This window comes from Glycine soja, chromosome 10, assembly GCF_004193775.1.
Source record: "Glycine soja cultivar W05 chromosome 10, ASM419377v2, whole genome shotgun sequence".
NCBI classification, from domain to species: domain Eukaryota; kingdom Viridiplantae; phylum Streptophyta; class Magnoliopsida; order Fabales; family Fabaceae; genus Glycine; species Glycine soja.
Genome location: NC_041011.1, coordinates 44,172,255 through 44,198,147, shown reverse-complemented (window position 1 = coordinate 44,198,147; position 25,893 = coordinate 44,172,255). Strand labels below are relative to the sequence as shown.

Genomic DNA, 25,893 nt, shown 5'->3' with positions numbered 1-25,893 from the left:
ATCTGAGATCTAACTATAGGTAAAAATTTATTTTATAATTTAATGAAGAGTCATGAATATTTAATTAAAGGTGTAGAAATAATTAAAGTGAAATTTATTTGTTTCAAGTTGCAACAAAGCATTTTTTTTATTAGTATCATCAAAAGAATTAAACTTCTCTTCAGTATCATTATTAATTTAGATTATTATAACAACACTTTTGGTTTATTAATTTTTATTATCATTTTGTGATATTTTGTGACGGGTTACAGCATGTGAATAATATGTTTTTAGCCGTGGAAGTCACGGATCACTAGCTTTTTAAAATAGAAAGGCCATTTTGTTTGTATAAAAAAAAGGTCATTCTGTACTTATTTGTTGTTATCTAACTGAAAACATAATCGGATAATCCAAATACGAAGGAGCGAGGCTTATTTATTCATTCACTATCTTCATCTTGTGCAAAGTTTCAGCAGTTCCCAAAAAAAACAGTAATGGATATCTCCGTTTCTTTCTCCAAAACCCGTCCTCCTCCGTTCTCTCCCTCTCTCTGCCGCCAACTTTCCCTCCGTCCAAACACTCCGCAACTGCTGCGATTCTCCCGAAACAACGGAACCTTTCGCCGGAAGCCTCCGCCGACGATTTCTCGCCCAAACAAGCTCGCTGTCACAGCCATTCAGATTTCAAACCTATCCGAGAATGAAGACGATTTTGTCCTCGAAGACGTTCCACACCTCACCGACTTTCTTCCCAATTTGCCGGTACCACTCCGTTGCTTCTCGTTTTCAATCTGTTTCCATGATTGTGATTTTGTGGACAAACACGTAAAACCACAAAAATGCAGAAAGAGTAAAAAAGGATATGATTATATGATTTTTTTATTATGTAGATTCTATTTTTCATTTTGTAGATAAATATATACGAGAAATTAGGCCATGACAGTGTAAAATAATTTGACACGACTTTTACCATAACCAATTTAAAAGTCAAGGATGATTTGCCGCTTGACCATTAAATTCTAAATATATTATTATGTAATTTTGTTATTTCAGTTAAACTTTTATTTTCATCCACTGGTCAATGTAAAGATTTTTACACTGTGAAGTGCAAACCAATCAGAAATCACCCTATAACTTTTGAAATCATACATAACAATTTGTATTTTAAACTAAAAAAAAAAAACTCTGATTCGATTTAATTGTAAAAACTTTTACATTGTAACATGGACCATTTTATCAATTGTACAAACTTTTACATTGAAATCATACATAACAATTTTTATGTTTTTCTGTTCAAAGATAAAGTAGGCATACTTTTGTCAATGTAAAATTTTTTATACTCTCAACCTATCATAAATGATTTTTTTGATATTATGATGTATACCGTGGATTGTAATGCTGTAGTTTTACATCATGATTTCTCCTGGAATATCTGTTGTTGAAATGATTGTCTGTTTTGTTTCTCTGTGAAAACAGCATTTTCCTTGGAAAATTTTCTTGTGGATTTAGTCCAAAAACCTTATTTCAGTCTCTCAATAATATGTTCATTCTCAATTTAGTCCCTCATACTCATAGTCATGGATCAATTTTTACAATTCAGTCCCTCGCTGTCACTGGTTAAAATTTGCTTCAATTTTGTCCCTTGGGAGCTGAATTCAAGGTAAATTTTGATTGCAAGGGGACTAAATTGGTGTATGTTAGTAATTGGTTAATGAGGGGCTACATTGCCAAAATTGATTTGTGAGAGACCAAATTGTGAGTGAACACATAAATGAGGGATCAAACCTAGGTTTCTGTCAATTTGTAAAGGGATTGAGGCTCTTCAATGTTGTGTGTTTGATTTTCTTTGTTCTGATGTATTAGTTGTTTCAAAGGGACTTTTTCCCTCCTAATATGTTTTTTTTCCCTCTCTTCTTTTCTAACCATATCGGTGATTTCTAATATCTAATGCATTTCTTCCCTTTTTGCAGTCATATCCAAACCCATTGCAAAAGAGCCAAGGCTACTCAATTGTCAAGTAAGTCCACTTGCAATTTTTTTATAGAAAAGTTTGTGATTTGGCATTGTAACTTCAAAGATTATATTTTCTAGTTCCCAAATTTTGTTTCTATTGATTATTTTAATTTGATTCTTTTTTAAAATTGTTTTATACTTTCAGGAAAACTTTTGTGAGCCCCGAAGATGTGGTTGCTGAAAATGTAAGTGATACAATCCTCTCTGCGATTTTTTGTGGAATTATTTTCTTTATGAATGATTGATGTCCCTCCTTTAGCATTTCTCTACATTTCTTATAACTTTTCATGTCCAGGTTGTTATTCAAAAGGGAAGTCCTAGAGGAGTTCATTTTCGGCGTACAGGACCTCGAGAAAAGGTATAAAACATGGAAATGTCTGTCCATTTGTAATCTTTAGTAACTGATGATGCCTTCTTCTAATATTAGGTTTATTTCAAGCCAGAAGAAGTACGTGCTTGCATAGTGACTTGTGGAGGATTATGCCCAGGAATTAATACAGTGATTAGGGAAATTGTATGTGGCTTGAACAACATGTATGATGTTGAAGATATACTTGGGATTGAGGTGAGTTTTGTGAAATTATAATATTCTGATCTGACTATCTGTTAAAATATAATACTCCTTGCTTTTGTTAATTAAAGACTAAATGATTATTGGTTTAAATTTATAATATTCTTTTTATAAAGTTCAGTAATTTATGGCTATTTTCTTGTTTGTTGAATGACTAATGCATCATTTCTTGTTTTAAATCTATATTTTTATAACTAATTTATTAAAGCGATGAGAAAAAATTATTAATGTGGAAGACATTCTAGATTGTAGATTGGTTTTTATAAAAAGGACCAAGCTAAACTTCGAATTTGGGTGTAGTAAAAAGGGCGTAAATATTTTCTATTTTTGTTTCATTAACCAATGCCCTTTGGTTGGGCAATGGTTAGCAACTTATCATTTTCCTTTTATTATGACCTTTTCATGAGTTCTTATTAGTCATCATGTTAATCCTGAAACTGATTTAGGGAGGATATAAAGGGTTTTATTCAAAAAATACCATGATGTTGACTCCTAAAGTGGTTAACCATATCCATAAATGTGGTGGAACCTTTCTTCGTACATCTCGTGGAGGACATGATACCCACAAGATAGTAGATAACATTGAGGACCGGGGAATAAATCAGGTGTATACTTGTTAAATTTTATTCATTTTTTCTTTAATTTTCTATAAATTGTGGACATGATATCTAAACCAAAGGAGATTTGATCTATGTGTGTTAGGTATACATTATTGGAGGTGATGGTACTCACAAAGGAGCTGCGCTCATTTATGAGGTAATTGGTTACTTGCACAAAATTAATTATTGTCTTCAGATAGTCAATCATGTAGTTTTCTTTATGGAATAATGTAATATAATCATCTTTTTATGAAGGAAGTTAAAAAGCGTGGTCTTCAAGTGTCTGTGGCTGGGATTCCAAAGACAATTGATAATGATATTGCTGTAAGTTCTTAGCCATAATCTGTTCTGAACTTTGTTTACATGGAGATTTAGAATCATTAGTGACATATTCTTGTAGTTTGATTTATGGAATAATGTAAACATGTCACAACCCAAAATTCAGGGCAAAGACTAGTGCATAGGATGTAAGCCTTCCAACCATCTGCCAAAATCATAGGAAAACAAGAAAAATTCTGCAGGAAATCAGATAGTTTCCCCTAAATTTGTAGATCCAATTGTAAATAATGGGGCAACTCTACAAAATCAATAGTCAAATAAAAAAATAACATCTATTAAACTCGTCCACCAGTACAAGTGTGGGCAACATAAGTGTTCACTCTCCTAAATATGGCTCTGAATTGTACGCTATTCCTTCCCTCCCATCTACTAAAAACAGAAATTCAGAGTAACAGAGTCAGAGTCATACGGCTCAGTGAATTGATCTATCAAACACTTTTTCCTTGGCAGCATTACTCCATTGCAACCAATTTCTCAGTCTGTTAGCTTTGCTAGGTTGGATTAATACACTGCTTTTGGAATCACATTCTATTATTTTATTGTTTGGTTGTTGGGGAGAGTTGTCGGATATTGCTTGTGATGCTCTTTCTTTAAATACTTGTCAAGATCTTAGTGAGAGTAGTTATCATAAGGTACCTCGAAAGTATATTGAGGATTATAATACGGCAGGATTTTGTTACAAATCATATTTATGCTGCTTGTATTTCAGAAATCTGCTTTGTCTGAAAAATTCATTTCTTTTAGTTAAATAAAGTGATTTTGACAATTATCTTTTTTTTTCTCCTTAAACTAAGATTTTCTCAAGAAAGATAGGAGAGATACAAATGCAAGATGATAAAAAAACATAAAAAATTGTAGGTTTTCTTTTGAAAATTAGGTTTTCTTTCTTTTTCTTGCTTTGTTCTGCTACCATTGGAAGTGTGTTTGGTATTTTTATTTATGATATATACTAATTCTTTACTTGAGTGTAATTTAGTAATTGTAGCTAGTCGTTTATATATGAACACTGTCTACTTTCAATGGCATTCTTTATATTTATTAAAACAAGTATATCCTTGGACAAATGAAGCATTTTTTATGTTATTACTTGTTTGTGTTTGGCTCCAGGTGATAGACAAATCTTTTGGATTTGATACTGCTGTGGAAGAAGCCCAGAGAGCCATTAACGCTGCACATGTGGAGGTTGAAAGTGTTGAAAATGGAGTTGGAATTGTCAAGCTGATGGGCAGATACAGTGGTAAACAGTAGTTTCTTCTCTTTTTGTATTGCAATTCTAATTTTCTAAATAATTTTATTCAATGAAATGACAAAAAATGGGAGCTTTTTCCTATGAATGAAATATTGGTATTAGATCTTTAAGCATCATATTTCTCTTTTCAGAGATATACTTTACAAGCTTCCATATGCAGGTTTCATTGCAATGTATGCAACATTGGCAAGTCGAGATGTGGTAAGGCATTTCCCCTATCTCAGAATTTATCAGTAATTATCACGTTTGGTGAACTGATTCTTTTAGTAGTGAAAAATTTGTATTTCTTTACTGTTTGTTTTTGCCATGTCCTAAATCAGTCTAATGGATCATAAGCTTTAGGACTTGTAAAATAAAGAGATATTTATAAAAAGTGTATCCTATCTAGAGTAGGGATGGCCAAAAAAATCCACGCCTGTGGATATCCGCATATAAAATCCGCAATGAATTTGAAACGGGTAGTGTAAATGGATATCCGCTACCTGCAGATACGGGTATTTCATCTACCTATTAGTTAATGGGGTGGGGGAGGATATCGTAGTCCCTGCACCCATGGGTACCCACTACCCGTAGAATTACCAAAATAACCTCATATATATATATATATATATATATATATCAATTGAAGAGTAAGGTTTGTTTGAAGAGTAAAATATCAATTGAAGAATGGAAGTTGAAGTTGTTTCTATTATTATTTAGACTTAAGGAATTGAATGGATGTTATGCAATGGACATGTGTTAAAGAGTCTAATTCTCGTGGAGTTGTTGAGCATTATATATTTTTCTTTGTTTTGCTAAAAAAAGATTTTTTTCAGTTTTTATTTTATTTTTTTAATATTCATGGATATCCATGGATATCACGGGTTTACAAATATCCGCGGATAGTTGCATATGCGGGTTCACAGGACGGGCATGGCCGGGTATTTTAGCACACGGGATGGGTAGCAGTTAGGCACTACCTGTGTCCGCCCGTGCCCGTTGCCATTCCTAATCTAGAGCACACTGATCTTATCCCTTGGCTTTTGAAAATCCTCCTCCTCCTCCGCCATTTCAGGCTTCGCTGCTAAACTCTCATCCTCCGCTGTATGGAGAGATCACTCTTATGTCCTGGTGACAAATCCGATAATTTTTTCTCATTAAATCACATAAGTTAGATAAGATTTTTTTCAACAAATTGAACCAGTCATCCAGGCTCATCACCTTCATCACTTCGTGGTTGCTTCTCAAATTCCTTCTTGATTTCTCACCGAACTGGATCTTGATAATAATTGCATCAATCCTGAGTATCTTGTGTGGAAACAACAGGATCAAATACTTCTTACTTGGCTTCAATCTTCTCTTTCCACCTCCAAACTTTGTAGGGTTCTTGGTTGTGTTCATGAATACGAAATTTGGGACAAAATCCATGCCTATTTTCATCATCAAACTCAAACAAAAGCACGACAGTTGCATTCTGAGTTACACAATTCTTTCTCGACAATAGCCTCGGAGCAAATTCCTGCTTCGAATAAAAGCCCTAGTTGATTTGCTCTATTCTGTTGGAGATCCAATTTTGCCAAAGGAGCATTTGGATGCTATTCTCTAAGGTTTACCCCAAGTCCCTAATTGCTTTGATTGAAAGTCCCAATGATGTGATTACTATCGAAGAGGTTAGGGCCTCATTCTCGCTCCGGAACTGTGATTGAAAAAATATTGCAAGAAAACCTCACCAGACTCTACCTTCTCTGGATCTTGATCAATTTGACTCAATCTGCTTCTCAGATCCCTACCACTTCTTTTGATCAAAACATAACATGTTCCTCTGATCAGAATCAATCTTCGCAATTTACTTAATATCATGGTTTTGGTTGGAGGCTGTTTTGGCCATGGTAGGGGCCGTGGCGGTCGTTGTTCTGTTCAGTGCCAGGTGCGCTTCAAGTTTGGTCGTTGTTCTGTTCAGTGCCAGGTGCGCCTCAAGTTTGGTCACACTGCTTTCGCCAGCTATAACTAGTTTAATCAACAATTTTAACCACAAGCTTCTCCTAATGCCTTTGGTACTGTGTGGTCTCCATCTATGGGCCCAATGCACAATCAGATGTTTAATTTTTTTAAATTTCTTTTTCTTGTTAGATGACAATTCAGACCTCTTTTATGATGTAATAGATATTTTAAATGAATGAAAGGAGTTCATCACGAAACTCTTGTTTGGCTTGATAGATTTTTATCTGAACATTAAGAGAGGAAAAGAAATGCCTACTAATAGCAAGAGTTGTAACAGGATTGCTGCTTGATTCCAGAGTCTCCCTTTTATTTGGAAGGAAGAGGTGGGCTTTTTGAGTTTATTGAACAGAGGTTAAAAGAAAATGGGCATTTAGTTATTGTGGTAGCAGAAGGAGCAGGTCAGGAATATATTGCTGCAGAAGTGCATGCAGCAGATAAAAAGGATGCATCAGGGAACAAGCTACTTCTTGATATTGGTCCATGGTTATCTGATAAGATCAAGGTATGTTGCACTATCTTTCCTTCTGTTGTAACATAGACACCTTTAAATTCACTGGGCTTGAGACTCCATAAAATTGGTGATCTTTTGGAAAGCTGATTTTAGAACTTTTAAGATTTATGATTATGACTCTAGCAAAAAATCTAATCCAAAGAAAGTCCTGCATTTCCTTTAGAATCTGAATTATGCTGATGGGATCTATTAACTTGCTAATAGACCAATTATATAGTCATAAATATCAATTATAGTCATTTGTAATTTTCTTGTTAAATTCATTTTCACATTATGTTTCCTCTCCTTTTAATCATGACATTTAGTGAGATTGCTGTCAGATGGGAAATTTGTTGATGTGAACTATAACAACTATCCCAACCTATCTTCATAGTCTAGTTCACTACTTAGTTTTCTGATTATGTTTTATTCTTTGTTGGAAAGTCGCCTTATTGCAGTCACCCCTAGGCCAAAAGGGCTACCTATGGGCTATGGAGGGGCTAACCAGAAAGGTTAACTGTCGTATAGTGTAGCCACCAGGATTTATCATCTTAAAGTTATTCACTTTGTTTCTTAATTGACATGTTTTTTTATTGCAGGATCATTTCACAATGTCTCGAAAGATGGCAGTGAATATGAAATATATAGGTATTTTCATGAGTTTCCCACAAATCTTTTATATTTATTTTAATTATGCAAGATCATCTTAATGACAGTTGCCTACCACTAAGGCACTAACAATAGCTTAATCAGTTTGTCTTTTTGTAAGAAATCTCATATATGTTATCCAGGAAGAGATCTAAATATTTTTTAATTTTACATTATATTGTATCCTATGGAAAGGAAATGCATAATTTAGTTACTTCTAAAAGATTAGACAAAGAAAAGGTATAGAAAGTTATGTTTTGGCTCCAGAATGTAACAGAGGGTGTGTTTTTGTGCTAGGATATACATCATTCTGCCTCCTGTGGAGTTGGCTCTGATGATCAACACTTACATTAGTCATAAAGAGATGGAATCTGCTTCAATTGGACAATTTTATTCCTCTAACTGGATATACATTTCATAACCGAACGGACATAAAAAAGTTTCATCAATTCATTTAATTCAGCGAGAGCTATAAGAGTAGTATGACTTTAAATCCTAATCCTCCATGTATGATTTATATGGCCTAGATTTATTCCTCTCACTCTTAAAAATGACTCTCACTAGATATGCTCTCTTTATATGTATGTGTGCGTCATAATAGATTTGTTATTTGATATGAAAAAAAAAATAATATTTTCTGATAATAGCTATTACATTTTTTTATGTAACCACTAAAAGTCTAAAACATTGTAATTGAATTATCATTATTATAATCTGAGAAGTTCAATAGGTTATGGAGGAAAAAAAATTACTTTAATATGATAATTTAATATTTTAAACATGTGGGCCATAACATGATAGTTTATATTTGTAAAATTTTGAAATCAGTTAGAGTAGTTCTTCACTACTTTTATTTAAAATCAACTAATGATGGGGGCAGTTGTTACTTCTCTATTCAAATCTTGAATTTTGTTGTTTTATTTTTATTATAAAACTTGTTTGTTTACTTTCATAGATCCAACATACATGATTCGGGCTATTCCAAGTAATGCCTCGGACAACATTTACTGCACTCTTCTTGCACATGGTGCTGTTCATGGAGCTATGGCTGGATATACTGGCTTCACAGTCGGGCCTGTGAACAGTAAACATGCTTATATCCCAATTGCCGTGAGTGGTTCATTTCATTACTCATGTTTATATTCAATTCAATTAAATTACTTTTATTGCTAAAAATTATGCTACGCTTAACAATTTTAGTATTTTTGTGTTGTTTTGTTTTAATTATTTTCTGATATTTTTTTTTGTATTTTATTAACCACCTTTAGATTCTTGTATTTTTTCTTGTATGCATTGAGGAAAATACCATACATGAGTCTTTTAAAGAGACATTTTTTTATTGGAAAAAAAAACTGAACTGATCTAACTAGGACTAACTATTTATGTAAGTTAGATAGTGTAGATGACTGAATTAAGATCCTGAAGAGATTATGTCTCGTTTCTCAATCTCATACATTATCGTTTTACTTGTTTTTCCTCGCATTATGTAATATACCTGCTGATCTGATCTTCGAACATCTTGTTGCAGCGTGTGACGGAGAAACAAAATAAGGTCAAGCTGACTGATAGGATGTGGGCTAGACTTCTTGCATCGACGAATCAACCAAGTTTCGTTGCCTCTGATCAAGAAAGAGTTGAGAAAGAGATAATGAATATATAAATAACATGAATATTGCCTCTCTATCTAGGTTTAAATGTTTAATGGGTATTGATTGATTGCAGCGAATTGATTAGCCAGATGATGCATTAACATTTAGCATATGGGGGCTGATAACCTATTCATTTTTTATATTTTATTAATTGGGCAGTTGATGTGTTGAATGAAAATTATAATTTAATAAATTGATGTACGGGCATGATAATTCCACCACAGGATACACCCACACTCAATCTGTACACTTTAGGCGCGTAGAATGTGTTTACACTTTACCAAAAATGATTGAAAACAGTTTTAAAGACCTTCATATTAGCATTTGCATTTGTTGAACAAACTTAAGATTTTATTATATTGTTTTTATGTGAAATCAAATTATACACACACACATATATATATGTGTGTATATATATATATATATATATATATATATATATATATATATTTTATTTCGTGTGGTTCTTTTTCATTTATTTTTAAAATGCTCTGAATGACTAAATATGGAATATCATATATGCTATGGTTATGGTAATTATCTGAACGACTTAAAGCTTCATCTGCCTTAATCTAATTGGATGATGCATTAACGTATTGTGCATGAATATGATACATTGATACTGATTTTTTTTTTTTAATTTCTTAATAGGGAAGTTGACATGTTGAAAATCAGAATTTAATAGTACAGGCATGATCAGAGTCATGACTCATGGCGTAACCGTAAGGAAGGTGTACTTTGTGACCTACAAGTTGTAGATTTAAATAGCCTCTATGCTTATGGTGACCCGGCTGCGGCCAGACGTAAATGAAACTAGAATACACATAACAATATCAATGTTTTACGTCAGTCTTGTGTTTAAAAACTGCAATTCCACATTTACTTGCTAAAATATTTTGTTTTAATCAGAAAAAATTAATTGGCTTGTGTCTACTAACTGTTATACTAGTTGCAGCGACATTTGCACAAAACTAAATTATATCTGTACCAAACAGGAAAAAAAAAACTTTTTTTGTCAATTATATTAGAGATAAGACATATGAATTCTCTTCACTCTTCTGCTTTTCTGGTTTTGGCTAAACTACTGCGCAAGTGTATGAATTATACATCTGCGACTACGAGGGTGCTTTTGATGTGATTTGTTTAAAATATCAAAATTAATGTCCTTAAATGTTTTGATACAAGTTGAAGTTGGTTGTCCAAATGTATTATTAATCACATCATTAAAGCAGCAGCCTTTTTTCTAGCTTGCAATGCAATGTATACTAATCAGCAAGATACATACCAAAAACAACTTGTTGACTCTTGGCATTGCAAGTTGCCAAGTTTCTTGTCCCTGTTTGTTTAATTTATTTATTTGCCCTTGTACAAAACAGCTGTATTGCTAACTGCCAATGACCAAGTTGAGTATCTAACTAATAATGATTTTGTTGCATCAATGTGGGGTACCACAGAAGACTATTTAATTTGGATAAGATTATGTACTTCCAGGGTGAAAACCGTGTACATTAAGGGCTCCATTCCATCAACTAGACACACGTACGTAACTAGATCATCAATTCTGATGTATCTTGTCATAAAATTTGGTTCATTTGTTAAGGACCGGGCTTATATCTTATAAGGACATGAAATCCGTTACCAATTTAAAGACCCTGTTGGTGGCTTACCCTGATAAGTTCAGAAATCCAACTCGTCTAAAAAATATCTGATGTATCACACGTCAGAAAGTAGGACCCTTCTCTAGTGACAGATTTGTCTATATATATCTTACTTGTATCTTCTTTTCTGCATCCCAAATTCAACCACCTACTGCATCAAAAAATTCTTAAGGATGGCCACAGCAGAAGAAATTTCAACTTTGAAACTGTTGCGCCAATATCTCTTGGGGGATATTTCAGACCCTTTTCTCACCAATCTCATTCCAGTAAAACTCGAAGACCGCTCATCAGAACTTGATATGGGTTCAAACTTCTCAGAACATAGCAGCTTCTGCAAGTTGCTAGAATGCATTGATTTTGAAGCAGACACAGAAGTGGTAGGTCTCACGTCTCATCATAAGGTCGAAAACTCCATTGAAACAAGTCTTCCACATAATTCCAATTTGCCAGAAGAACCAATGGTGTCAACGAAAAAGGAAGCAACATGTTATGCAACAAGGCGTTACAGAGGTGTGAGGAGAAGGCCATGGGGGAAGTTTGCGGCAGAGATTCGCGACCCCAAAAAGAAAGGGAGCAGGGTGTGGCTTGGCACATTTGACACTGAGATTGATGCTGCTAAGGCTTATGATTGTGCTGCCTTCAGAATGAGGGGTCACAAAGCCGTGTTGAATTTCCCTCTGGAGGCTGGAATGTCTCATCCAGAGCCCAACAGTAGTGGCAGGAAAAGGAGAAGAGATTATACAACAGCTGTCACAAGTTCAAGTCATGTCATGTCATGAGAAATAATTCAGTGTGGGATAACCATGTTTTTCTTTTGGCATTTTTTGTCAGTTACATAAGTTAATGCAAGGTTTTATAGTTCTACTACAGTTGAGCGTGATGAGGTCTGTTATTTATATCCTTGACTTATGATTAAGGGAAGCAAATGGGGTGAAATTGAATTAAACCAAGAATTAAACAGTTCATAAAGAAACCTAGTTCTACTTTTTTATTTAAAGCTCTCAAAGTAGAATGTGATAGTCAGTTAGTCACGACTCACCTTAGTCATTATATAATTAGGAAAATTCTCATTGTATCTTAACTATACCTTTATTCTCAGGATTACTAACCACATCGATAATGGCCTGTTTTCATGATTAATTATAATAGGCAGCTTTCTGATAAGGACTAGGGTATTATGGGATGCTTATTAAGTCCCACATCAAGTAGTATGAGATATTCAGTGGAGTATTTAGCCGTTCTGTCTTTCTTACCTTCCTAACATCTAATTCTTATGGGATGATTTCCCAAGTGCCTTGGATATGACAATGATTTTTGCTTTCATAGTTACTATAATCAAGACAATAATTTGGTCTTTCCTATTTATATTTTTTTAGGAGATCCTATTTATATTGGTTATAGTTCAATTAGAATTTATTATTTTCTTATTTTACTCAGATTCTACTTGCATATATATAAACGATGTAAAAAGACTTATGAAAATTTGACACTTTTGGGCAAGAATGTCCCGTGGAATTGCCAAATGGAGAGCAAGTAGTGACAATACTAAGGACGAAATTATGATCCTTGAAACTTAGCAATGTTTAATACGTTCCTATATTGAATTGTAACTTAACCTAAGTGCCTCAATTGATAGATGATGCAGACATTGTACAATTCAGTTTCCTAAATTTATGTTATGCAAGAACTTACCTCGAGGAAGATGATTGGAGTGGGCGAACAAAGAAATGAGTTATACTATTTTAGAAGAATTCGACATGAGAAAGCTTACAAAGTTGGCAAAGTATCTTTGTTTGATATTTGACATTGACACAAATGACATCCTATTTTGAAGAATATCGAGTTAATCTCAAAGGTTAGTAGAAAAAAAAAATTACTCTCATAGTAGCAATTTTTGAACTCCTAAGATTGTGGTGGTGGTACGAGGTTAGATCTGGTGCGGTTCTAGTGCATGGTGATGAAGAAGTAGTTGTGCTTTTTTTTCGGATAAAGTGAGTTTGAAGACGAAAATGGAGTGAAGAGAAAAAGGAAAAACAAGATATACACAGATCTGACTCATAAATGTTAGCGGATTGACTAATCCATAATGTTGTTGATGTTAAACAGTCTCCAAATTACATAATTTAGAAGTTTTTTTTTGGTATCCCTAACAACAAATCCATAATTCTTCGAACATAAGTTTTGTATGACTAATCCGGAACACATTCTAGATTACTCAATCCGAAACCATTAGAAGACTTCCGGAGGAGCAAATTTGTGGGCCAACTTACTGTTTTTGCTATCTACAAAGAAGGAGGAAGACAGAGAAGAAAACAACTATTGTTTCATTGAAAGACTGAGGGAGAAGGAAGGTTAATTTGGGGATATTAAAAATTTGGGGTGCAGAAAGTAAAGGCCTGTTTCATTCTTAAATCATTGGGCTTGAACAAACCCAATTTTTCTTTTTGTTCACATTTTATTTTGTGTTAATAATTTATCTTATTTAATATCCAAAATAATATTTTATATTCAATTTAAAGTCTTTCTTTTGTTTCTTGTGAGGTTGGACTTCCACAAAGATAATAAAAATATAACAATTAAAATGTAATTTTTGTTCTCCTATTTTCTCAAATCCATGATTTTAATGAGTTCCTTCATTTTTTACTTGAAATATTTCATCCTCCACTTTAAAAAAGTTTTTGATTTTAGTCCCATATTTTTTAATTACGATATATCGTCCCTTACCTTTAAAATATCCACAATTTTAGTCTCTATGACAAATTTCAAACGTTGATATATGTACTTTGTCAATGTTGATTGACATGTGTTAATTTATTATCCACATGACAAATGTTTTTTTAATTATTTAATTACTAACAAATTTAATTTATTAACAAAAATAATTAAAAAAACTATACAGACAAGTTTAAAATTGATTAAGGGAACTAAAATTATAATTTTTTTAAAAGTAAAATGATGAAATATTTAAATTTAAAAATAAGAAGCTAAAATCATAGATTTTTTTAAAATGAGAGATAAAATGTCTCAATTAAAAAATAGAGGGACTAAAATCATATATGTTAAAAAATAAGAGAATAAAAATTATATTTTAGCCAAATATAAAGTAAAAAAAATATAAAAGACTTTAATATATATATATATATATTTAAAATTTAATATATTTTTATTCCCTATAATATACTATTTTTAATTTTAATTCTTATAATATTTTTTTCAAAATAGTCTTGTAAAATTTCTCTTTAGTTTTAGTCCTAACGATATCGAGTGAGTTGATATATATTGAATTTTTTTTTATCTTCAACGTACGATTAGCATAATAAAAAAATGGGAAATAGGTGGCTGGGATTAAGATTGATTTTTCTTTCTTTTTTTTTTCTATCTGAGAGAGGCGCGTTGTAGTGGCCATATTAGAGAAGCTAACGCCTACCTATGATTGTAAGAATGCCAATTGTATGGGTTTGAACTTTTTTTTTCTAACAAAACCATTGCTGAGTAAGTAACCATATATTTTTTTAAACATTATATAATAAAGCTAAGTAGTCATATTGTATTATACAAGGAGTAATTTTTCAGAACCATATAACAACGATAAAAATTGTGCATTAAATGTAGGCGGAAAGTTGTCCCACTTTGAATAGTGAATATGCAAAAAAAGCTGGATGCTTCATTTTGTCTTTAGCTTGCCTATTTTCACCAGCATAGGAGGATGACAATTAATGAGACTCTCATGCATGCGTTAATGCTATGAAAGTAGTTAGACTTATACCCCTAATTTAGAGTGTATGGAAATGAAAAAAAAAAGAGAGAGAAAGCAACGAAGTCCTAAATATGAAACCAGATCGAGAAAAAGGCAAAGTGCACGTGCTTACTCTTAAAACTTGGGCAGGATCTTACAAAAATAATATATATTGTGACATTTTTATGTTCCCATTATTGTTCAACCTATAATCCAAACCAATTTACTGTAATTTATATATTTCAAACATTAGAATGGTTCTACAATTTTGATTTATTTATTTGCATTTCAAATTTTCAAAATAAACCTTGTGCAAAAACTACAAGCCAACGTTCACCTTGATTTCAATTAAGCAAGGATGCATTCAATTCCTTAAATTTTGACCTCAACCAGTAGGAACTCGATATTCTCAATTTACATACAAGCAATATGTAAACTTCTAAGGTGGATTATGCAGCCAGCATGTTTGTTTAGAGAATTCATACAGTAGAAGCTGGAGAAAGGAGACACATTGGAAGAGACTAGACTAAGAAAATGGATTGGTCTTAGTAGACTTTATTTTACACTAATATTGGAAGAGACAAGATTAAGAAAATGAGCACTCACCAAACTAGTCACACATTCACACAGCGCAACTAATACACGATCGAACAGTTCAGATTTTAAATGATAGCTGATAGTCCAAGAAATTCGAATCCTGAACACTAAGCTATAGACTTCAATTGGGCAACCAGATCAGTGATGAATTTGTTCTGAATTCCCTTATTTGATAAAAACTCCTTCCATTTCATGTGATTTTCTTTTATGTGCTTCCCAGGCTCTTTATCATCCTCCACCATGATAGTTTTTACTGCCTTCAGTATATCCTCTTTCTTAAAGTTCCCATCTTCACTCCTATTCCCCTCAATCCCTGCCTCCAAATCCTTGGCTATGAGCTTAGCATTGAAAAACTGGTCAGCCTTGAAAGGCAACAGCACCAGTTCACAGTCACTGGTCAGAGCTTCAACCACAGAATTAAAGCCACCATGGCCTAAATGGCATCCTACACTAGAGTGTTTCAGCATAAGCTGCTGCTAAAACCAACCAGTGTGCACCAGTCCCCTATTCTTCACTCTTTCCAGAAACTCTTTTGGCAATGCTCTCTCCAACTCAGCTTTGGCAGAGAGATTGGATGGGAAATTTAGAACCAAAACGAAAGGTAAGCCAGTGAGTTCTAAGCCACTGGCCACTTCTTTGATTTGATCATCATTCAGAAATTTCTCATTGCCAAAGGAGCATAATATGACAGATTTGGCAGGGAAACTATCTAACCATTTGGATCACTTTTCCTCTAGCACATCCAATGGTGGCTCTGGGACAAGGAAACCAGATAACAAAACCGGTTTACCAAATTGCTTTTCTATGTAGTCTAAGTAGGGTTCTTCTATCTCCTTGCATGATCTAAACACTACAAGTGAGCAGTCACACATAACCGGTAAGGTTTTTTTCACCAAATCTTTTGAAGAGGAACATCAAGTCCATGGCCTCAAAGGCCTTGAGGGAAATGTTGGATTTTTTAGGATACCCCGGTGGAGGCTTTTTAAGATCATCAAAAGTGATGTTTCTTCCTTCAACACCAGCAAGCCTTGAAGGCACATTAATGCAAGAATCAGAAATTGCAGAGAAGGACACAAAGCGAACAGATTTGATCTCAAGTTCAGAAGCTAGTTTTGGGAGCCAGTTTTGTGCAAAGTCCAAGAAAACATAATGGGGTTTGAGTTCCAACAAAAGGGACTTTACATGAGATTGAGTAAGGTCAATTGCAAGTATGAGCTTTCCAGCCAAGTGAGGTGGCAATTCAGCAGTGCTGGTTATGCCATTTGGTAAGTGTAATGGGATAACAGTGATGGCTGGATTGAGATTAAGGGTTGATTTGATTCTGGGAATGTTGGATGCAGCTGACAAGAAAGTGATACTAACACCATGATAGAACAACTTGTTGGAGAGTTGAACAAATGCGTTAAAGTGACCAAATGCAAGGAATGGAAACATAACCACATGAAGCTGATCATTGTTCACAACTTCACTATATATCTTTTTTTTGTTTATTTTTCTGCAAGTTCCTTGTGGATGACGGCTTGCTCAAACCGTGCATGGTCATTGGTGGTTATAGAGTGGTCTATTACCAGATTTGGTATATTAGATAATGCTTTGTGTATGGATTGATTACCAGATTTGCTGAAGTCGTGTATAACACTTTCAGATTGAATCAAATTTCGGGGTTCAACCAAAATTGTTCAATCGGATAAAATCAGAAGATTATAATTCAAGAGTTTTGTTTTGGTCTTGTATGTTTTGTCACACACCGTTATGCTTTTTGAATCAGAATGATTATTTATGATCAAAGAACAGGTGGTTTTTGGCGGTTGATGGAAGTTTTTTTTTTTAAAAAAAAAACTGCCGTTGATGGAAGTTTTAGTAACTTCCATGTAACTTCCAACCGTTGATGGAAGTTTTAATAACTTCCATGTAACTTCCAACCGTTGATGGAAGTTTTAGTAACTTTCATGTAACTTCTAAAATTTGCCTAAACCGAACATCTCGTTATTACATTAAAACAAGCGTGCACTCTTATTTTAACATAATAAAGAGATCAATTACACTAAAATGTCCAACACCTCGTACCTTGATGGGGCTCCGGTTATCAACCTCCGGGTAGTTGAATTGAAACGTGTGGTTCATAATCTTGCCAAAGTTAATTTTAATATTCTTGGCCCAAATTATGAATGTAGTCCCACTACAACAACCAATGAGTCATTAAGCAAGATTTTGGGATCAATAGAAAAAACATGATCGAGAGAGAGACTTCACTAAAGTAATTTTTTTTAAGGATATTAGTCATTAGCAAAAAGTCACAAAAGTTTCCTTTGGTGGCAATTATTTTTACCCTTTCGTAACAATAAAAATAGCCACTAAAATACTTACTGACAATTAAATTATTGTCGATATATCAAAAGTCAGTAAAAATAGTATCAACAACCATGAAAGAGTGTGGGTTAAAACCCTTTCTGTGCAGCATAAATAACAACCAAAAGTGTGACACCCTCTACCCCAAACATATATGTATTAATAATAAAAAGAAAAAAAATATAATTAATTAAAAGTTCTTAAAACACATTTAAATAAAATCATTTCAAAAGGGTAAAAGGCTCACATTCACTTTTTTTTCATAATAAAACTTGTCCAAATAAATAATAAAATCATTTTGACTCAAACAAGGTCGTCCAAGACTTCATGCAATTAATATAGAAACTTATATTCCAATGTCACATCCTCTCAGAGCATTGTGTTCCTGCATCTTCTAGTATGAGGTTCTCCATAGTCATTCACCTAACCATTTGCTCCTACGAAAACAAAGTTTAAGATTATCACAAGATTCAAACACAAATAGCACACAGGACGTGAGTTATCACATTTCTAACTAATAGAGAGAAACGAGACAACTAAATATACATATCATGTAAATGAGATACAACTTAGTTAAACATAACTCACGTAATTCCACCACTTTGTCGCGTTACATCACATCACAACACAACACGTCTCATTTATTTTCACATCATTCACATACTCAAATATTAAAACACAATATCACTAAATCAATCAATATCAATAAATACACAAGCGTTCTGCAACAAATACACTAAGACTCAAGCCTATATGCAATGTGATACCATGTTAGTGAAAACCACCCTGGGGCGCTTAGGAGTACATAATAAGTCACACCACATAATGGGTATGCCAGGTCATTCTCACTCAATAAAATCATAAGGTGACTAGTCAGGGTCACTCTGTTTTGCGAGAATGCTCCAACCATATGGGATCAACATAGGCTTAAAGGAGCACTCAAACCGAGAGTGTCTTTACCCCCAAGGTCTAGACTCCGAATAATCCGTTAGGGCCTCACCTTCCTGATTCAGGTCCAACTCCTAAAACAATTTTTGCACGGAGGCACTACTTATGAATTATACAATACCCACGACCTAACACTCGTGTTTCAAACACGTTCAATACATTGCCCTACAATTTAACACTGGTTCCTTACTAGGAATCCTACACTTTCCCTTTAACACTGCATATAAATATTTTTTTCAACATAAACACTAGTCAGATTATTGTATAATTCACAGCTCACAACACAAGTATTGTCACATTAAGTCTTAACTACATACTTATTCACAACCAAATCTCGTGTCCACAATTTAACATATCATAATATCACAATCCACCATCACATGTTTACTTGTATCTAAAAAATTAACACATTTAACTTTACACTTATACTCAATCTCAATGACAATGTTATAATCTCAAAACAACATGTTATTTTACAATTCATCACATATTCAATTTATAAACACTGCTCATGAATTATACAATACTCATGACCTCACACTCATGTTTCAAACATGTTTAACACATTGTGCTACAATTTAACAATGGTTCCTAAATAAGAATCCTACAACTTCTCTTTAACACTGCGCATAAACACTTTTCTCAAGATAAACATTAGTCGGGTTATTGTATAATTCACAACTCACAACACAAATATTGTCACATTAAATCTTAACTACATATTTATTCACAACCAAATCTCGTGTCCACAATTTAACATCTCATAATGTCACAATCCATCATCACATGTTTACGTGTATCTAACAAATTAACACATTCAACTTTGCATGTATACTCAATCTCAATATAATTATTTATCATGCTAGATCTTATCCAAAACACAAACAAATCATACAAAAATATTTCTCATAACACGGGGAGCAAAATCCGTCAAACAGCTCACATAATCATATAGAAAGAATTACAATAATTTGTATAAAATAAACAATTAAAGAGAATATTATTTAGAGTACAATTCATGTTAATTAACAAGAAAACTCAAATTTTAGGATTCATACTCAACACAAAACACATCAATTTCATGGTAATTTCTCATTGGGATATCAATTGGTTTGTCAAACATGTATAATTCACAGTTATAATTGTAAAAATAAAATAAAAAATTTCAAAAACACCCAAAAAACACATTCCAAATGATACTCTAAGAACCCCAACACATGTTTTTATTACTCCCCAATTGTGAATAACACATCTTTTACTTCTAAGCAGGTTCACGTGTTCATTTTGATAGTGATAGCGACATCTCTAACAATTTCCTGAGATTTTTCAAGCTTTTCCTTTGATTTGTTCTGATAGGATTTCCAAGTGGTAGAGAGAAGGAGAGAGATTATAGCCTACATTTTGAATTGTCTTCGTGTGATTCCTTTTTCTCTCTCCATGAGTAATATTTAGCAAATCCCAATGGTGATGGTATGCATAATTGAATTGCAAACCAGGTGTCTAAATTTCACGATGATCTAACGGTTAATGAGTCTGTGATCGTAATTTTACTAGATAGATTTTGAGTCTCTACGGGAAAAAAGAAAGCTACGATACGAAGGACATTTATCTTAGCTCGATATTTTTTGGCAATTTCCAACGATGAGAATGCTTGAAAATGAGTTTCTAACCTGGTTTTGAAATATCACGATGATCCAACGGTTAAAGAGCTCAAGATCGTCATTTTATTAAGACAAATTTGAGTGTATAAAATAAAGAAGATTTTGGAAAGAAAAAAGAAAAAATGAGAAGGCGTAGAGCATATTGTCAAAACTGACCTAACATGTCTTTATATCTAAGATACTCATAACCTATTATTTACTCTATTTATTTATTTTTATTATTTTATAAAAAGGAACTCTATTTTTCCTATCAAATAAATAAATCAAATATCCTTTTTTATTTTTTTTCAAATCATTTTTTTAATACATTTATTTTTCCTTATTTATTTAATTATAAAAATCTCACCATTTTCTAAAATTCTAGTTTTTTAAACTAAAAAAAACCTTTTTAATTTATTTACACAAAATTAGATGTTAGAAAAAGCTCGGTCAAGTTAAAAAAATGTTTTTTTCTTACTATATAAACTACATTCTGAATTAAGGAAGGGAAAAAACTATGATCCTGCGCTATAAAATCTGATCATATCCACATCTGCGAAAATAAATAAATAAATAAAAATATATACAAGGTAAACTAAATAATTTTTACTTCTCAACAAAATATGTGTGGTACAATCTTCATGAGTATGCAGGGTTGCCATGATCAAATTACATTTTGAAGTCTGAAATAAGCTAAATAGTGGATCGTATAACACTGCTTAACATAAACTAATTAAGTAAAAATGGTCTGAGATACTAACCCAAAGGCTGGGTATACAGGCATTGGAGGTGATATGCCTCTTGGATGTCTAACAGGAAAGCACTTTCTTAGGTCCTAGGGTCTTGTCCAAATGACCTTTTCATGGAAGTTTCCCCTGGTACACATAATTAAGCAATTATTCATAATAACAGGTAGTGAAACTTGACCGTAGACATAGATTATTAGGTATATAAATTGTATTTGGAAAAGCTATAATTACCCTAACTTGGCCACCTTGATCTGTCATTCTCTTTTATTCTCATAGTTTGGGTCTTTGAAGATTTGGGGATCTCTCATTTTTTTCAAGTTCTGTAACTCAGCCTCTTCTAGAGAATGAATGGCAAATGTTGTTGCTTGCTGCAATTGAAGTTACATACTCATCATCTCTTATATAGTCATCATGAAAAGTTGTCCTTTGGAGCCAGTTCCAAGCATTGTCATTTCTACTGCCACTGGATCCATGATGTTTTGGTGAATGTCAATCAGAAAATGACACTCTAAAGTAGACACCAGCAATTTTGGATCTTAATTGTTGCAAAAACAGAACAGAGCATAAAAGAAGGTATTGAAATGAGAAAGAAAAGAAAGAACTTTACTGAATAGTAAGAAAAGAACAAAAAATGGGAGAGAAAACTCTCCTTCAAGGATTTGTCTTTCAGAAATGATTTCTCTTATCACAAAGAGCTAATGCTCAATTTACAATGACAACAAGTTTGTCTCTGCCTCTCTTCTATCCTTCTTCCCCTATTTATATCTAATAAACCTCTCTAACCAACTAACTCATTAATAGACTACCTATCTTAACTAAATTTTCATTCTCCTTATATATAAAGAAGAGAGGAGCAAAACTGGTATGGTGTAATTCAGATTTTCATACTTAGATTTTGTACACTTCTAAACTGTTACAACTAGTAGTCATCATTAGTCCACACCTCCAACTAGCTTTTTCTAAACACAAGCAACTTTTAACCAACCTTACAAGCTCACAACCAAGTTGCTGTAAGAAACAGTTCTGAATGAAACTACAAAAACAGAACTTAGAGCAGGCCTTATACGTAAAGCAACTTCCATAGTCTGGATCAAATATGATCTACCTCTTCTCACTTTTGACAAAGAATTTTATATAGCCTGATTTTTTTTTTAAAAAAATTACTTATACAGTAAAAATTTATAGTAATTTTTTTTATATAATCTAAATGAAACATATTAATTTAAAATTACTTTTTTTTTTACCAAATTTTAAAATTACTTTTTATCTTACATCTTAAAATATATAAAAAATTACATAATCAATTTTATCTATAATTAATTATTAAAATAATCTTTAAAAATAATAGAATTCAATCATGTGCGTTAATTGTTGCTCCATCAATGGTGTAAGTAAACCTTAGCATCGAGAAATCAGGATAGCACCGCATGTGGTCCATAAGATGTTTTTGCTAAATTTGATATGAATTATTAGGTACATATCGTGGACATGTAAGCAAAGAAAATTTGCAATTTCATTATTGAAATCCAATGGAGTGCTGCCCTCTTTGCACTCCATAACTTTCATTAAAAATAAAATAAAAAATCCAATGGAAGTGCAGTACATGACAGTCTACAAATTTCATGTAAATTCAAGTGTCTACACTGGATAAACTTCTATATTTCAAATTATGCAGAAAACTAAACAGGGCAGTAGAAACAGAATGATAAATGATTCTCGGACACCTCCTTAGGTGTAGACACCAGAGAAGCATATTGACTGCATGGCTCCATTGAAAGACCATGAAGTTGTCTTGCAACAACAAAACCAATCGTTTATCAATCATGTTTTCTGTGATACCATTAGTGAGTTGGCTAGATTGATAACATGTCAAAAGAATATTGGCTAGGACCGTAATTGACTTGGTGGTGTTAGAGTAGGTTATAATTTCTTGTATTCAAAGCCATATTTATTTAGAATGGTTCTACATTTATTGGTCACCTATATTACAAACCATATTTGTTCCATGCTCTACTTTTTCTTTTCTTTTTTCCTTTCTAAATTTCAAAACAAACCATGTGCACAAATTATAAGACAACTTCTTGGTCTTGACCAAAATCAGTAGGAATACAATAACTTCAAGTTACAAAAGCAATTTTTAGCTTTTTTAAGGTGAATCTCCTAACTGCATTAATTGATCGGGAGAAAGGAGACACAGAATAAAACCTACAACGGGAAAGCAAAATCACAAGAACAACGAGACTGACCACGCATATCTCAATTGATATATGATAATATGATCATTTTGAACTATAGTTTATACTTTCTAGTCTTGGTAGACTTTATTTTCCATTGGAAGAGACAAGACTAAGCCATAGACTTTAACTGGGCAACCAGATCTGTGATGAATTTGTTCTGAATTTCCTTATTTGATAAAAACTTGCTCCATTGCATGTGGTTTTCTCTTATTTGCTTCCCTTGCTCTTTGTTATCCTCCAACATGACAGTTTTCAATGCCTCCAGTATATCCTCTTTGTGAAAGAACCCATCTTCATCACTCCTATTCACCTCTACCCCTGCCTTTAAATCATTGGCAATGAGCTTAGAATTGAAAAACTGGTCACCCTTGAAAGGCAACAGCACCAGTTGACACTCATTGACCATAGCTTCAATCACTGAACTAAAGCCACCATGGCATACATAGCACCCCACACTTGAGTGTTTCAGCACAAGCTGCTGCTGAAACCAACCACTGTGCACCACTCCTCTATTCTTCACTCTTTCCAAATACCCTTTTGGCAATGCTCTCTCCAACTCAGCTTTGGCAGAGATTGGATGGGAAATTCAGAACCAAAATGAAAGGTAAGCCAGTGAGTTCTAACCCACTGGCTAGTTCTTTGATTTGATAATCACTCAGAAATGTCTCACTGCCAAAGGAGCATAATATGACAGATTTGGCAGGGAAACCATCTAACCATTTGGACCACTTTTCCTCAAGCACATCGGTTGATGGCTCGGGGACTAGTGGACCAGATAGCAAAACTGGTTTTCGAAATTGCGTTTCTATGTAGTCTAAGTAGGGTCCTTCTATTTCCTTGCACGTTTTGAACACTATGAATGAACACTCACCAAGGCTTTGCAAAACTCGCTCATAACCAGTAAGGTTTTTTTCACCAAATCTTGTGAAGAGGAACATAAAGTCCATGGCCTCAAAGGCCTTGAGGGAAATATTAGAGTTTTGAGGATACCCAGGTGGAGGCTTTTTAAGATCCTCAAAAGTGATGTTTCTTCCTTCAACATCAGCAAATCTAGAAGGCACGGTAATGTAAGCATCAGAAATGGCAGAGTAGACTGAGAAATGAACAGACTTGATGCCAACTTCAGAAGCTAATTTTGGGAGCCAATGTTGTGCAAAGTCAAAGAAAACATAGTGGGGTTTGAGTTCCAACAAAAGGGACTTCACCTGATCTTGAGTGAGGTCAAGGGCGTGTATGAGATTTCCAGCTAAGTGAGGTGGCAATTCAGCAGTGTTGGTTATACCATTTGGGAACTTTAGTGAGATAACATTGATGGCTGGATTGAGATTAAGAGTTGATCTGATTCTGGGAATGTTGGATGCAGCTGACAAGAAAGTGACATGAACACCATGAGAGAACAACTTGTTGGAGAGCTGAACAAATGGACTAATGTGGCCAAATGCAAGGAATGGGAACATAACCACATGTAGCTCATCATTGTTCATAGCTAATTCACTAGGCATTGTCTCTACTTTGCTCAATACTGGTTATAATATATAGTGGCCTGGTGGACACCAGATCTGGTACACTAAATAAAGCATCGTGCCTCAATTGGGCAACGTACCTATTTTCTAAAGTAGTTGGAACGTGTGGTTCATAATCTTGCAAAATTTATTTTACAACTAGATATTGCTTCCATTCTACTCCAAATTTATGTAAGATGAATTATCCCAAATTATAAAAAAATTAAATATATTTTTTTCAATGGAGTACCCTTAAATGATACAAAATTAATTGTCATATGTGTGACACCCTCTACCCCGACATATAAATAAATAAATAAAATATATTGGTAAACAAAAATCAAATGGGTAAAAGGTTCACATTCATTTCAATTACCAAATAAACTCATTAAAAATATATTCGGCTCAAAATAAGGCCGTCAAATTTACAAAAATATTTTGTTAAATCAGTGAGGTGAAATAAAATAGACTAACATCATAAAATTAACATAAAAACTTATATCCCAATGTCACATCTTATCAGAGAGTTGCGTCCCGACGTCCTTCAGCACAATATTCCTTAAAGCAGTTCACCTAGTCATCTGCTCCCCCGAACACAAAGTTCAAGATCATCACAGGATCCAAACACAAACAGCAAACTGGGAGTGAATTATCACATTCCTAACTAATAGAGAAACAAGACAACTAGATATACATATCATATAAACCAAATAAAACTTACTTACATGTAATTCACGTAATTCCACCACTTTGTCATTCAAAATTCACTTTTCATCCATCAATCACACTTTTCAATCATCAATCACATTACACAATAATCACACGCTCTGATCAAGACATAATAACACCTCAATTTCATAATAAACAATTAGCAAACGCATGAGACAATTATGCTAAGACTCAAGCCTACATGCAATGTGGTACCATGTCAGTGAAAAACCACCCTGCGGCGCTTAGGAGT

The 25,893-nt window shown here is 33.4% G+C and overlaps 2 protein-coding genes and 2 pseudogenes across 5 annotated transcripts; 2 read left to right on the top strand and 2 right to left on the bottom strand.

Moving 5' to 3' along the window:
• The first annotated feature begins 361 nt into the window (after positions 1-361).
• LOC114370976 (ATP-dependent 6-phosphofructokinase 4, chloroplastic-like) lies at positions 362-10,434 on the top strand. Of its 3 annotated transcripts, XM_028328379.1 has the most exons (15): positions 362-740; positions 1,949-1,995; positions 2,137-2,176; positions 2,287-2,349; positions 2,419-2,556; positions 3,009-3,167; positions 3,265-3,318; positions 3,417-3,485; positions 4,608-4,737; positions 4,910-4,950; positions 7,007-7,231; positions 7,819-7,867; positions 8,823-8,977; positions 9,396-9,500; positions 10,168-10,434. In XM_028328379.1, exons 1-15 carry the CDS (start codon positions 474-476, stop codon positions 10,174-10,176), a joined length of 1,551 nt encoding a protein of 516 aa, XP_028184180.1. In that variant the 5' UTR covers positions 362-473; the 3' UTR covers positions 10,177-10,434. The 3 variants fall into 3 exon arrangements, 2 of the variants coding, with proteins under 2 accessions (XP_028184180.1, XP_028184178.1); XR_003657977.1 differs by lacking the exons at positions 9,396-9,500; positions 10,168-10,434 and adding an exon at positions 8,165-8,347 and having other exon boundaries at positions 8,823-8,956; XM_028328377.1 differs by lacking the exon at positions 10,168-10,434 and having other exon boundaries at positions 9,396-9,839.
• Positions 10,435-11,062: 628 nt separating this feature from the next.
• Positions 11,063-12,165, top strand: LOC114370977 (ethylene-responsive transcription factor ERF107-like). The gene has a single exon (XM_028328380.1). It carries the CDS (start codon positions 11,348-11,350, stop codon positions 11,951-11,953), a length of 606 nt encoding a protein of 201 aa, XP_028184181.1. The 5' UTR covers positions 11,063-11,347; the 3' UTR covers positions 11,954-12,165.
• Positions 12,166-15,607: 3,442 nt separating this feature from the next.
• Positions 15,608-17,631, bottom strand: LOC114371797 (annotated as a pseudogene).
• Positions 17,632-23,251: 5,620 nt separating this feature from the next.
• On the bottom strand, positions 23,252-24,963 carry LOC114370141 (annotated as a pseudogene). The gene has a single exon (XR_003657773.1). The product of XR_003657773.1 is annotated as a UDP-glycosyltransferase 79A6-like (transcript).
• Between the last annotated feature and the right edge of the window lie 930 nt (positions 24,964-25,893).

Excerpts from the sequence above, each read along its gene's own strand:
- LOC114370976 (XM_028328377.1), top strand. The coding sequence starts at position 474 with ATGGATATCTCCGTTTCTTTCTCCAAAACCCGTCCTCCTCCGTTCTCT. Across the intron at positions 2,177-2,286 it reads AAGATGTGGTTGCTGAAAAT|GTTGTTATTCAAAAGGGAAG; the intron begins GTAAGTGATACA and ends TTTCATGTCCAG. Across the intron at positions 3,319-3,416 it reads GAGCTGCGCTCATTTATGAG|GAAGTTAAAAAGCGTGGTCT; the intron begins GTAATTGGTTAC and ends CTTTTTATGAAG.
- LOC114370977 (XM_028328380.1), top strand. The coding sequence starts at position 11,348 with ATGGCCACAGCAGAAGAAATTTCAACTTTGAAACTGTTGCGCCAATAT.